Raw genomic sequence first — 14,656 nt, 5'->3', positions numbered from 1 at the left:
GGTCTCCTGCATTGCAGGCAGATTCTTTACCAACTGACTTATCAGGGAAGCCCTCTTCAGATTTTGATGACTTTCTTTTATTGCCTAACTGCTATGGCTAGAACTTCCAATACTATATTAAACAAAAGTGGTGAGACTGGTCATCCTTGTTCTGTTCCTGATCTTAGAGGAAAATATTTCAAATTTTGTTCAGAGTTTTTATGGTTAATGGGTGGTGGATTTTGTCAAATGCATTTCTGCTTCAGTTCAGATAATCATCTGATTTTTATTCCTCTTTTTGTTTTTGTGATAAATCACATTGATAGATTTGTGAATACTGAAACATCTTTACATTTCTGGAATAAATAATACTAGATTGTGATATATGATTAAATTAATTAATTGTTGGATTCAGTTGCTAAAATTTTGTTCAGGAATTTTGCATCTATGTACATCAATGTTATTGGCCTATAATTTGTGTGTGTGTGATGTCCTTGTCTGGTTTTAGTATCAAAGTAATGCTGGTTTCATTAACGTGTTTGGAGAATTTTCCCTCTCCAAGTTTTTAGATAGTTTGAAAAAGATAGGTATCAAATCTTCTTTGACTATTTTCTAAACAGACAAGTAATCTTGCCATCACATGAGGATTTTCTATTGGTGGTCATATATCACACACTAGTCAGGATACGGTTTCTTAAAACTTGAGTTAAATTTTAATTGCATCTGATTATTTAGATCTAGTTAGAGATTAAGACTGCAGAACACATCTTAGTACTTGCAGGTTAAATAAAAAGCAATTTTAAAACTTCACTATTCTTGGCTGCTTTATGTGTGATTTTTCTTGACTCCCAGTTCCGATTTCCAAAATATGCAAAAGTTACTGCTCTTAACAAAATTGTCCTTAAGAGATGTAAATTATTAATAATAATAATGTAAATTATTTTCATGATTCTTGTTCTGTCCAGAACAGGTAATAGGAAAACTTCACCCAAGGGATTCCTTCCAGTGGTGAATATATGTCAGGCTGAGGGAAATTTCTCCCACAGATACTGTTTCCACTCCATAGTGGATGTTATCTCAAGCATATATCAGAAGAGAAGAGTAAAAAGTAATCTGGTCTTAGAGAAATCTGGTCTTAGTAAGTTATCTCATATTCTTTAGAACTTTCTTCCTTAAAATAATTTAAAAAATATTTCTATGTATCTGTTTTCATGCATGCCCACTATGCTTAGAGTTAAGTATGACTTGTTTAGCTTCCTACCTTTAAAGAGATAATCAGTTATCCTACTGGAATTTTCATGGTCTCTTTAATAACAGTGTACATACCATCATAATGCCATGCCTCAGAGGTGCTCTCAAGTCTGCTTCGAGAGATCACAGTTATTTGAATATTATAACAACTACTTGATTGTGAGCAACTTCCAGCTATCCTGGCTAAATGGTCCTTCCCATTTAAAAGATAAGAGTTTTATATCAGAGAGAGTACTACATACTAAGGTAATTTTCAGTATAAAGATAGAAGAAAAAATAATTCTATACCCAGTGAGAAGTGATGCAATACTAAGTTACTGTAGGGTTAATAGGATTCAACAGGAGTAAAACTCATAACCTTAAGAAGAAAAGAGGGCAGCTTTAGGTAGAGAAAGGAACTTGGACAATTTCCCTGTGTACTTTCCCTAGTGTATACCTCAGAGACTCTGTTAAATTCTCTGTGTCCAAGTTTCTCTTTGTAAAATTAAAACTGTTGATAATCACAGTTTTAGAATTGCTATTATAAAAAAAATAATAGGAGGTCCTTGTGTCTAGATGGGGATGAAACATACTTAGCTGTATTTTACTACTCTAGAAAAAGTAACTCAATTTGTCTCCTTTCCCTATTTTTTTCATTTTCACTAATCCCGAAGTTATAACTACCTCTTCCTGTGAAAACTGACCCTAAGTTACAGGATTTAAAGGTACTCTAAAAAAAAAATGTACTATTCTCTTGAAGGCTTTCTTAAAATACGAAACACTTCCTAGATAGAAAGTGAAAAGTGAAGTGAAGTGAAATCTCTCAGTCGTGTCTGACTCTTTGCGACCCTGTGGACTGTAGCCCACCAGGCTCATCCATCCATGGGATTCTCCAGGCAAGAATACTGCAGTGGGTTGCCATTTCCTTCTCCAGGGCATCTTCCCGACCCAGGGATCAAACCCAGGTCTCCCGCATTGCAGGCAGACGCTTTAACCTATAGAAGCAGATGTCAAAAGTGAAAAACTTGTTAAGCTCATGGAAAGCAAGAAGCAATTCTTGCTTCTTGATATTTCCTTTGCATCCACATCTTATAATGTTGCTTAATGTAATTTAAAGAAAATGTAATCAGTTATTATTTTAAATAAAATTTACTTTATATATTTTGGTTACAAAAGGTGGTTGGCAGTTAACTAAGATTGTTTTTTGAAATCTTTGGAAACTGCAGAGTTTTAAGTTACATTTTAATCAATAAGGAGGGGGAATAACTAGTATTTATTAAACATATGCTGAATACCAGATAACTTTAAGTAATTTCTGTATGTTTTCTGATTTGAAGACAAGTCTGTTAGATTGGGGGGCTTCCCTGGTGGCTCAGAGGGTAAAGCATCTGCCTGAAATGCAGGAGACCTGAGTTCGATACCTGGGTCAGGAAGATCACCTGGAGAAGGAAATGGCAACCCACTCCAGTATTCTGGCCTGGAGAATTCCATGGACTGTATAGTCTTTGGAGTAGCAAAGAGTCAGACAAGACTGAGCGACTTTCACTTTCACTTGAGATACACAGTTATATTTCCACCATTCAGCTTGAGAGGAATTCTTAACGTACTTAAGGATTAATATAAGCTATATCTTTATTCTATTTAGAGGTCAGTAATTGATGATCTCTGAAGTTTTAACTTCATGTTCATTCAGTACTAACAAAGACATACTTTGCTTACACATGTCTGTAGCTTATTGTAATCTTAGAAAATATTTTTATACATTTACAGTAATATTTCAAAACCTAGGGTTTCTTACCATCTACTGATATAATTGAAAGTAAATATTTTCTATTCATAAGCTCGAGTTATAGGGAACGTTCATTCAGATGTCATCAAAACAGAACCTGAGTCTGAGTTAACCTCCTTTTCTCACATAATTCTCCAGACATTTTTTCTAATAGATTTAGTTAACTAAATGAATTCTATTGACTTGTGATCTTAAACAATGATAAATTATGTGCTTGTTTTGCATGTGAATTATCATGCCTGGTATTTATTATATGGCTTTTCTCCTAAAGATTTTTCCAATATATAATACAGAGAAATAAGGTAAAAATTTAATTGAATGATGTCTTATAGAAGACACTCAAAAGAGGCTTAAAGAAATCAGTATGCATAATAGAGAGAAACTGTAATTTTGTGCTCTGGCATTTGTTCTGGACTTCAGCATCAGTTCACCATCATCTTCCTAAGCAGACTACTCAAATCATAGTTATTACAGCGTAACAGTTGTTGGTCCTGCACTCAGATTCTTTTCACTGGGGAAGCAGACTGAAACTAGTTTCTAGGTGACACTACAATCTTTTCTCAGCCTTTCATTTTGCTATCCACCTTTCTCACTTCTTTGTGGGAATGTCTTCTTAATTAATCATTTATAAGAAGTCTATCTTGGAAAGCAAATTTTAGGCCTTTACTTCTCTTTTGGTCATAATACTATGAGTATTTTCCCAATATCTGTCTTCCCAATTAGATATTCACTTTCAGGTATAGATGCTAATTTTCTATGAATTTAAACTTCATTGAGATAGAATTTCAACCAGTTTCTAAAGATTAAGTATTCTTTCCCATCCCACTAACTGAAAAATCTGTCTTTTTCTGCTGGTTATTTTAGAGGACGTGCTGAATTAAATGGATGCAGGAAATCTGTCTGTAGTGTCAGAATTTGTGCTTCTGGGACTTTGTCACTCATGGACTATGCAGGTCTTACTCTTACTGATATTTTTTATGCTTTACCTGATCATTGTATTTGGAAACATTGCCACCATAATCTTAATCACCACTGACCCCCATCTGCATTCTCCCATGTACTTCTTATTGGCCAACCTTTCCTTTGTTGATATGTGGCTTTGCTCAGTGACCACTCCTAAGATGATTACAGACTTTGTCAGAGAGAACAAGACTATTTCCTTTGGAGGCTGCATGTGTCAGGTCCTCTTTGTGCATTTTTTTGGAGGGGGTGAGATGGTGCTATTGGTAGTAATGGCCTATGACCGCTATGTGGCTATCTGCAAGCCACTTCACTATTTAACCATAATGAACCTGCAAAAGTGCATTGGGCTTGTGGCGACTTCCTGGACCACTGACTTTGTGCAAGCCATGAGTCAAATGGCAGTGATTGTGCAATTGCCTTTCTGTGGCCCCAGGGAAATTGACAGTTTCTTCTGTGACATACCACTGGTAATCAAGCTTGCCTGCATAGACTCTTATAACTTGGGAATATTAATGAATGCTGACAGTGGGGTTCCAGCCATGACCTGCTTTATAGTTTTGTTGATATCCTACACATATATTCTTCTTACTGTTCACCAAAGCTCTAAAGCTGGTGCATCCAGGGCACTCTCTACCTGCACTGCCCACATCACAGTGGTGTTGCTCTTCTTCGGGCCCTGCATCTTCATCTATGTGTGGCCACTCAGCATCACCTGGGTGGACAAATTTCTTGCTGTGTTTTACTCTGTTATTACACCTCTCCTAAATCCAGCCATTTATACCCTGAGAAATAAAGAGATAAAAACTGCTCTGAAGAGATTCAGAAGCTACTACATACATCCCAAGGGAAATATTTAATGCCCAGAAACCTCACTGGAAGCAGTTCAAATTGACAATATACTGACCTTATAAAAGAGGTTGAAAATTCTAGGCATTCAATTTATATCTACATTTTATGCCTGTCTCTAAGTATAGGAATAGGGTTAATAAAGTTCATGGAATTTCAACATTTACTAATCAACCAGTAGAACACCACAGAATGTTTCCCTAACATTCAACACAAATGGTTCTTCTTTGTGACTGAATTATCTAATCAGCTTTCCTATGCCTTTAACTGTATTAAGTGAGAAGCTAAAATTCATTCAACCAAGCTATACATCCATTCTGATGGATAGCATCTTAATAAACTTCTTTAGAATTTTCTCCTAATTCCATTTGGAAGGTGTTTCTGTAACACTGACTCTTTCCCTCAGACTTTTCACTTGACCTCTTGTCAACTGAATTACTGTTTAGCTTCAGTCTCTACCCAAATACTAATGGAAAGCAGTAGGAGAAAAATAAAGAGAGAATAACAGTGGTACAGTACTAGGGAATGACAGTGGACACTAGAATAATAGAAGAAGCTATTCTGTGTTTGGTTTCCATTAACTCAATAAAAGAAAAAAACCCCAATAATATTTCCTTTGATTATCTTAGTCTCAAGGATTAACATTTATACTTTGAATTATATTAACCATTGGTTTAAAAGTCCTGAAATTGTAAATTCCTTAATGGTAGGGGCTATGCCTTACCTGGTTAATTCTTGAAACTGCAGTACTTAATATTTGTAATCAATATTTTTAAAACATATTTTAATTTATATATAAAAGGATATTTTTTATTCAAATATCAATACCATTTATCAATCATGGCGTATTTAAGTACAGTCTTTTTTCATGAATTAAATATTCCTAAAAATTTTAAATAATAAATAAAATTTCCTTTCCTTTAGAGGTATAAATTAAGTAAATTAAAATTCAGTTGTAAGAATCAATAATAAAAGTCCTAAAATAAAAATATGGTACATATAGCAATTTCATTTCTCTTTATATGGACACAAAAATAGAAAAATGGCAGAATAAAAGTGATGCACTTACATAACAATGAAGTATCAGAAAATGAAAGCAAAAAAAATTCCATTTAAAATATTGTCAAAAGTAAAATACCAAAAAAAAAAAAACCTAGGAATAATTTTAACTGAGGTGAAAAATCTGTATGCTGAGAACTATAAAACACTGATAAAGGAAACTGAAACTTATTCAAAGGAATAGAAAGATATCTCATGCTCATAGACTGGAAGAATTAATGCTGTTAAAATGGCTATACTACCCAAAGCAACCTACAAATTTACTGTGATACTTTTCAAAACATTCATAGCATTCTTCACTGAACTAGAATAAACAATCCTAAAAATTTTTTGGAACTACAAAAGAACCAGAGTTGCCAAGCAATCCTGAAGAAAAAGAACAAAGCTGGAGACATAGCCCTTCTAGGATTCAGACTATACTATAAAGCTACAGTATCAAAACAGCATGGTATTGGCACAAAATAGACCTATAGGTCAATGGAACAAAATAGAGAGCCTAGAAATAAATGTAAAGCAATCCCACTCCTGGCCATATATCCATAAAAAATGAAAACTCTAATTTGAAAAGATACATAAACCCCAATGTTCATAGGAATTATTTACAATAGCCAAGACATGGAAACAAATCAACTGCTCATCAACAGAAGATTGATTTAAGAAGATGTGATACATGCACACACACACACACTTACTGGAATATTACTCAGATACAAAAAAGAATGAAACATTTTCATTTTTAACAAGGTAGTTGAATATAGAGAAAATCATACTAAGTGAAATCAGTCATACAGAGAAAGAAAAATATTATATGCTATTACTTCTGTGTAGAAATGTGTAGAATATAAAAATAATATAAATGAATCTCTACACAAAACAGAAACAGACTCTCAAAAGAAACATACTTAGGGTTACCAAAGGAGAAAGGATGGGATTAGGGATAATTGAGGAGAATGGAATTGGCAGATACAAAGTACTATACATAAAATAGATAAGCAACAGGGATTTATGTATGTCACATGGAATTATATTCAATATCTTGTAATAACCTATAATAGCTGAATACATATACTGAGTGTATATATATATATATATACACATATACAGCTGAATCACTTTGCTGTATCCCTAAAACTAATACTGTATAATATTATAAATCAACTATGCTTCAACTAAAGTGAAAAAATTAAAACAATTTTAGCAAAAAAAATAGTACTTATCATCCTTGAATGCCTGCTCTATACCACTGCTATGTTTATTATATAAATGTACTATTATTCCCAAACTATGGATAAGAAAATGAGACTCAGAAATATGAAATACAGTTCCTCAAGATAGTACAATTTAATTTTTTCTTCACTTAAGGGTTCAAAGGTCAATCTGATTTCAAAAATTATTCATTTATTATATGACACTACACAGTACAATAGAAAACTATTCCTGAGAGTAAAAGAATAAATTACGCCAAGAATAAAATATTAGAGTGTCTCTATCAATATAACTGCATAAAAAATATTGGGAGTAATATGATTTGCAAGCTAATTTTATCATGGAGTGAAAGTTGGGAATGAAAGAAACATCACCAAGAACATGCCTGCACAGAGGTGGAGCCAAAGGACCAAGAGCCAACCGCATGGCTGTCTCTATTTCGGGTGGTCGCCTCAGTTTTTTCTCATGGGTATGCCCATTCATTTGCTGCATTGTCACCTCTGTATTTTTAAAGCATCTTTTACCCTGCCTATTATAATGGGTATCTTTTTACTTCTCTCAGTCCTTAAAAAATAAACCTCTTAAGTACAATTTGTATGAATTTTCTAATATTCTGAAGATAGAAGGGGATAGGATGAAAAAATGAAACTTATATTGTCTTGTAATATAATTTGCCACAACAAATGCAAGTATCACATGCTCTCAACTCAAACATTACAGTCATTTTCATACTATCTGACATTATTTTTCATACAGTTATCACAAAGGCAAATTCTCCTTAATTCTCACTGGTTTCTTTTATATTCATCCTCACAGATATTAATCAGTGGGATGCATATTTTATACATTCTCTAGCCAAACTTAAATGGACAGTAGTCAGTCTTAACTTCCAAGTTAGTGAAGATACTATTTACTCTGGTGGAAGCGTTCAAAGTGGTAGGTGGGAAGCAAAAATTTTGTGAGTGGGTTATGAAGCATCACAGTGTAAGGATTAACTATCACTTCCACATTTTGATTCCAGAATCAGAGAATGAACATATTATCTCCCAAAAGACTCATCAGGAAGTCTTTAGTATGCCATTCTACTATTTATTAGATCAGCTATTTATGGGTGATTAAGTACATGTTCCGCAAAGACAATGGCACCCCACTCCAGTACTCTTGCCTGGAAAATCCCATGGATGGAGGAGCCTGGTGGGCTGCAGTCCATGGGGTCGCTAAGAGTCAGACACGACTGAGCGACTTCACTTTCACACATTGGAGAAGGGAATGGCAACCCACTCCAGTGTTCTTGCCTAGAGAATCCCAGGGACGGCGGAGCCTGGTGGGCTGCCGTCTATGGGGTCGCATAGAGTTGGACATGACTGAAGCGACTTAACAGCAGCAGCAGCAAGTACATGTTATGATCTATAACCATTGTTGCTAATTGCTTTGCTATAAAATAAACTTGATCAAATGCAGTGTTTAGCAATACATGATTTCTGACCATGGTTATTTTGTACAAAATCCCATTTAGAAAGCACCGGAGGTGGCTGGAAAAATAGGTTAGCATTTATAGAATTTATTAGTCTGCTACTAAAGTTTCCTCTATAATGGATACCCTTTGGTAAGAATACATGAGACACAGATTTTTCATAATCTGTGCCTCTTCTGAGAGATCAATTACCACCAATTCTCCCCCAGGAATTCTTTGCCACCAGTCTTCCAATTCTATTTACTTTAAGCTCTGACCATCTAACAGAACCATTAATAACTTTTCATGAATCAGTATATATGCATGCTTCTAGCCAAACAAAGCGGACAACCAAATACACTGCTTGCATTTCTTCCAAATGGGAGAATTTCTTATTAGTGTTTTTCAGGATCATAGTCAGAATACTGACAATGTGCATGCTAAGTTGCTTCAGTTGTGTTCAACTCTTCGCAGTCCCATGGACTGTAACCCACCAGGCTCCTCTGTCCATGGGATTCTCCAGGCAAGAATACTGGAATGGGTTACCATGCCCTCCTCCAGGGGCTCTTCCAAACCCAGGGGTCGAACCCGAATCTCTTATGTCTCCTGAATTGGCAGGTGGGTTCTTTGCCACTAGCACCACCTGGGATGCCCAAATACTAACCACAACTAAGTTATATTCAAACACAATATTTCACTAAATTGAGACTGTAAACCTGTAGCCTTTTACTCCTAGTTGCGACCAACATAACATGCAAAAACCATCTGCATGTTCAGGCCCAAATTTTCAATTTTCATTCTACTCATTATAAGGAATTCTCTGTGTTAACTATAGGTGTACGTTTGGGGCAAAGGAAGGCAAGTGGACAGTAATAGTTGTTGAATGAATTGAGTCATAAATTAATGTAACTTCTCTATGCCTGTGGACCTAAACCTAATCTCTTATGTATGCTTTCCACTTGAAAATAAAATGCTCTTTTGCATCTCAATTTAAAGACTTGAATAGTAAGATAGCATCCTCTTCATGATGGTGTTGAGGAAGATCATCACAAAGAAGTAATCACCATTTGGACTGACAAGCTGGACCCGGTCAACTGGAGGCTTTTTATCCCCTCCTCTGTCCTTCCAATATATGTATCCCACTTGTTTGGCTCAGACGGTAAAGTATCTGCCTGCAATGCAGGACAACTTGTTTCAATCCCTGGGTTGGGAAAATCACTGGAGAAGGGAATGGCTTCCAACTCTAGTATTCTTGACTGGAGAATTTCATGGATAGAGGAGCCTGGTAGGCTATAGTCCATAGGATCACAAAGAGTCAGGCACGACTGAGCAACTAACACTTCAAGTTCCTAGGGAAACATAGTCCAGACCCAAAAGGTTCCCTGTAAATCAAGAAACAATCAAGGTATATGAAGCAATTCGAGCAACTTGGAATGAAATACTAACTTCCCTTTGGAAAGGCTGGCACCTGTAGCGGTTCAGCAAATGCTTGCTGAATTGAAAACAGAAATGTAGAGTCAGAGGAAAGAGGGAGTAGGAGATTTGTTGTAACGTCGCAGAGGTGCTCTGCGTTACCCATATAAGAAAAACAGCTGATAATTTCAGCAGGCTAGTCACTTATATTATACTGGCCCATATAATCTGACCTCTCAAAAAAAGGAGCTCAGAAAACAATATTTTCTCTATAATTGAACCTTTTAAGAAATGTTTTCCTCTTCGATCTCTGTGGTTAGTGCTCCTTAGAACCGCTCCAGGACTAGCAACAATTTTTTGGTGACCCCTTGTAACTGGAAAAGGTTAATTTTGAATTTATGCTGTATCTGCTTCTGTAACTTTAACCCTCATCTTTCCACTTTTGTTAGCGTGAATAATGGACTGCCTTGAGGAGATAACCTGAGCTGCTTGCCTGTGAAGGACCACAAGGAAGTGAAACCAACACATTCCCCTGCCTGAGGCTTGGCATTCTGGGGGACGTTTGCAAGGATTGAAGAGTATTACTTTGTCTCCTCATCTCCCCACCCCATCTCTGATCCATAAAAGAACCAGGCAACCAGGCCCTGACAAGATGATTATTTTGAGGCTCTAGCACCATCTTCTCAGTCAGCCAGCTAGCTCCTGATAAAGTCTCTTGCTGATCCCAACACCTCGTCTCTCAGTCATTGATTTACACTGTGAAGAGCAGAGCAAGCTTGGACCCTTGATGATTCAATGAACTGAGTCCCCCGGCCATTTATTATGAGCTCTCTACTTTGAATTCTCATGACATTAAGAGAAGAGAAAATTATTAGAACTTTGGCTTAAAAAGTATATGGAAAACAAAGGAATCTATGTCTAATAAAATATGACAGCAAAGTATCTTCAAGGAAAACCAGTATCTCCTAACATTTTAATGCCTATTGATAAATATCATTTAGACCAATACCAGTGAAAAAGGAATACCTATTAACAAACACATTAGTAAAAATTATTTAGAATTCCGTTGGAAGCATATCCATGTAGTATCCTTAAAAACACTAAACCTGCTTTTTACCTCATAAATACAATTACCATGCCCATTTTAGAGATACTAATATTAAATGATATGGAAATTTAACATGCTGGCAAAAGTTAATATGCTGAAGTCAGATCCAATATCCAAACACAATAATTTTCTGATTTCAACGTCCATGGATTTAATTCCTATGCTATATGTTCTCTCTTTTAGATCATTGCAGAACATATAAATAAGAGCTCACAAGTCTACTTAGTTTTATGCTTAGCTGAGTATTTTTGCCTATATTATCTCATTTATTATTTCTAATAAAATGGTGAGATGGAAACCCAATATTCTTCCATATCAGATGAAGAAATAAGATTGTGACAGATCAGTTAATAGAAGAAAAGGTAATAGAATTTGTGTGCTTTGGTATTCAGCCCTGTGATTTTTTTTCTATACATTAACTAAATTCAGACATACTGAATATCTCTAACTCTCTAATGCTATTCAGAAAATCCATGTGCACATACAGAAGACCAAACGTCACCATTCTTATCTTATTTAACACCATTATTTTGCTGTTTAGTTGCAAAATCATGCTTGACTCTTTGCAGCCCCATGGACTAGTAGCCCCTCAGGCTCCTCTGTCCGTGGGATTTCTCAGGCGAGAATTCCCGAGTGGGCTGCCGTTTCCTTCTCCAGGTCTTCCTGACGCAGGGACTGAACCCTGGTCTCCTGCACTGGCGGCAGTTTCTTCACCTCTGAGCCACCAGGGAGCTCCACTTTAATACATTGTCCCCAGTTTTTGATTTCTGTTAGTTAAACTGCTATGATCTCATTTTATAAAAATTTAGACTAATTTCTACATAACATCTAGCCTGGAGAGAAATGAGCAAAAACCTAGTGTGTGAACTGCAGCATTCTCTTTTACATAAGAATTATACATTTACCTTAAAAAGGGAAAGGTACACATAAGCCAAGTATGATTTTGAAAAAAATAAGATAAAGTCGATAACTGAAGTCTTTATTCATAATGGAAAATTATATTTTCTCATTTATCTTTTTAGTATTTAAATTTTTGCTATTTTATCATAGAGGTAAAATTCACATCATGTGATGTAAATCATTTGAAGAGTACAATCCAATGGCATTTAGTACATTCACAGTACTGTTCAATCATCATTTCTTCCCAATCACTGTCCACTAATAAGCCCCTGGCATTTATTAGTCTGCTTCCTCTCTCAATGAATTAACCTATTCTGCATATCGTATACAAAAAGAATTAAAACAATTATGTTACCTTTAGTGTCTGGCTTCTTTCATTTAGCATGTTTTCAAGGTTAACCATATTGAAATGTGTATTAGTGACTCGTTCCTCTTTGTGGCTGAATGGTATTCCTTTGTATGGATTATCACATTTGTTTATCCATTCATCAGCTGATGAACATTTGGATTGTTGCCACCCTTGGTCATTGTGAATAGTTCTACTCTAAACATTTGTGTACAGTTGTTATTTCTATACCTGTTTTTATTTCTTTGGGATTAAATACTAGGAGAAAAATTGATGGGTTGTTGCCTGGATGGCATCACCGACTCGATGGACATGAGTTTGAGTGAACTCCGCGAGTTGGTGATGGACAGGGAGGCCTGGCCTGCTGTGATTCATGGGGTCACAAAGAGTCAGACACGACTGAGTGACTGAACTGAACTAAACTGAGGATAATTGTATGTTTAATATTTTAAGGAACTGCAACGTAAGAAGGATACCATTGTATTGACATTTACTTGGCATTTTTCCCATGGTTACACCAGAATCATGGGCTCAGTGGAGGAACATCACAGGTAAAGTCCTGTTTTCATCACCTCCTATCAAGGGTCTATACCATCAACACGATTTATACTGCTAATGTTGCCCTTAATCATCTGACTGAAATGTTTGTCAGTTGCTTCATTGTGATGTTTCTTTCCCTACTATCCACAACGCACTTTTTGGAAAAAAAAAAGTCTTTATACTTGGCCAATACTTAAGAAATAGGGAGCTAAGTTCCCCTTGTATAGGACAGCATAATTTTTCTGTTATTCTTCTACATGGGTGATTTCTCCTCTACCTCATGTACTAATTTATTCAATCATTTATATCTGTATGAAATCATGGATTTTATTTTATACTTTGGATTATAATATAATACTGCTAATTATAATATATATATATTCTATGTTTATATATATAATTATTATTATAATCTAATACTGGGAGATTTTTATTTGCCTCCTAAGTCCCTTTGATATATATCCACATCAAAGTTTGTGATTTTATGTATGTTTGAGCACTTCCTTATATTCTAAGATTAAAGGATGCTCCAAGATTATTTTTCACCATTCTTCCCTATTCCTACAATAGCCATTTCTCCAAAGATCCTTGGCTCCTTTTACTGGATAGTGGCTTTAGAAGCAAATTTGCATTCATTGTTACTACAGTGTCATTCCTTTTAGGGCCTCACAAAAGATGCAGCAAATGTCTAAGTCCATATATCCCAAACTACAGCATCATAAAAAGGAATTTCACCATACTAAAATCTCCTATGCTTCAGCTATTCATCATCCCCCTGAATCCCTGAGAATCACCCATACTTTCACTGTCTCCATAGTTTTGCATTTTCTAGCATGTCATATATGGGGAATCATATAGTATGTAGACTTTTCAGATTGGCTTATTTCATGTAGCAAGATATTAAGGATTTTCTATATCTATTCATGACCTGATAGATTACATCCATTTATTGTTGTATAGTATTCCATTATAAGGATGTATCACAGTTTGTCCACTCACATATTTAAGGAAGTATTGGTTATCTCTAGTTTTTTATAATTAGGAATAAGCTGCCATAAACATTCAAATTCAGGTTTTGTATGGACAGAATTTTTAACTCAATTTTGTAAATACCTAGGAGTACTAGTACTTTATCATATGGCAATAGGATCTTTAGCTTTTTAAGGCACTACAAAGCTGTCTTCCAAATGTATGTCCTTATTTAGAATTATATTAATCAGGCTAGAGATTTCAATATATTATTATTTGGTTGGCTGCCCCATTTAACTTCTTTGCTTAAAAGCTTCATTTCCTAGAAGCTGTCGGAGTATAACAATAATAGTCTTGTTACCTTGATTTATAGATACTGAATAGAATCTTGTCACCATCCTCCTCTACTGTTGTGTCACCTAAAAACTTGGTGAAGCTGAAACATGGGTTCATTTCTTCCCTAGAATACATAGATGGATTTACCAGGTAGATAAGACAGTGACTATGAAATTTATATAAATGCTTGGAATCTGTCCAGAGTCCCCATCACTCGGGAAGAGTGAAATGTTTCTTTATCAAAAGTTCTCTAACAATGAGAAGGAAAGGAAATGAACAAAAGTCATCCTGCAGATATGCTGCATTATTGCCACCCTTTCTTTATGAGTTTATGTGGATCTGAGATGAAGTATTTTGACTCTGCCTCCTCCATATTCAAGGATATTTTAGTATAGTTGTCATATTTATGTGTTTGTGCTACCCTATGTTCAAGAATACTGGACTTGAAGTAGTTTCCTGATTTACCTTGGGTTTCCATTCTTTAAATATAGTCAACTGTACTTTAATGCACAGATGTTC

At 35.4% G+C, this 14,656-nt stretch overlaps 1 protein-coding gene across 1 annotated transcript; it reads left to right on the top strand.

Annotated features, from left to right (window-relative positions):
* The first annotated feature begins 3,873 nt into the window (after positions 1-3,873).
* On the top strand, positions 3,874-4,818 carry LOC148776817 (olfactory receptor 4K14-like). Its single transcript, XM_088840118.1, has one exon. It carries the CDS (start codon positions 3,880-3,882, stop codon positions 4,816-4,818), a length of 939 nt encoding a protein of 312 aa, XP_088696244.1. The 5' UTR covers positions 3,874-3,879.
* The last annotated feature ends 9,838 nt before the right edge of the window (positions 4,819-14,656 follow it).

The sequence above is a fragment of the Moschus berezovskii genome, chromosome 9 (assembly GCF_049115385.1).
Source record: "Moschus berezovskii isolate FMDL1 chromosome 9, NW_MosBer_1.0, whole genome shotgun sequence".
In the NCBI taxonomy this organism is placed as follows: domain Eukaryota; kingdom Metazoa; phylum Chordata; class Mammalia; order Artiodactyla; family Moschidae; genus Moschus; species Moschus berezovskii.
Note: the sequence above shows the minus strand (reverse complement) of the source record. Positions and strands in the feature narration are given on the sequence as shown.

Coding starts and splice junctions, on each gene's coding strand:
- LOC148776817 (XM_088840118.1), top strand. CDS start 3,880: ATGGATGCAGGAAATCTGTCTGTAGTGTCAGAATTTGTGCTTCTGGGA.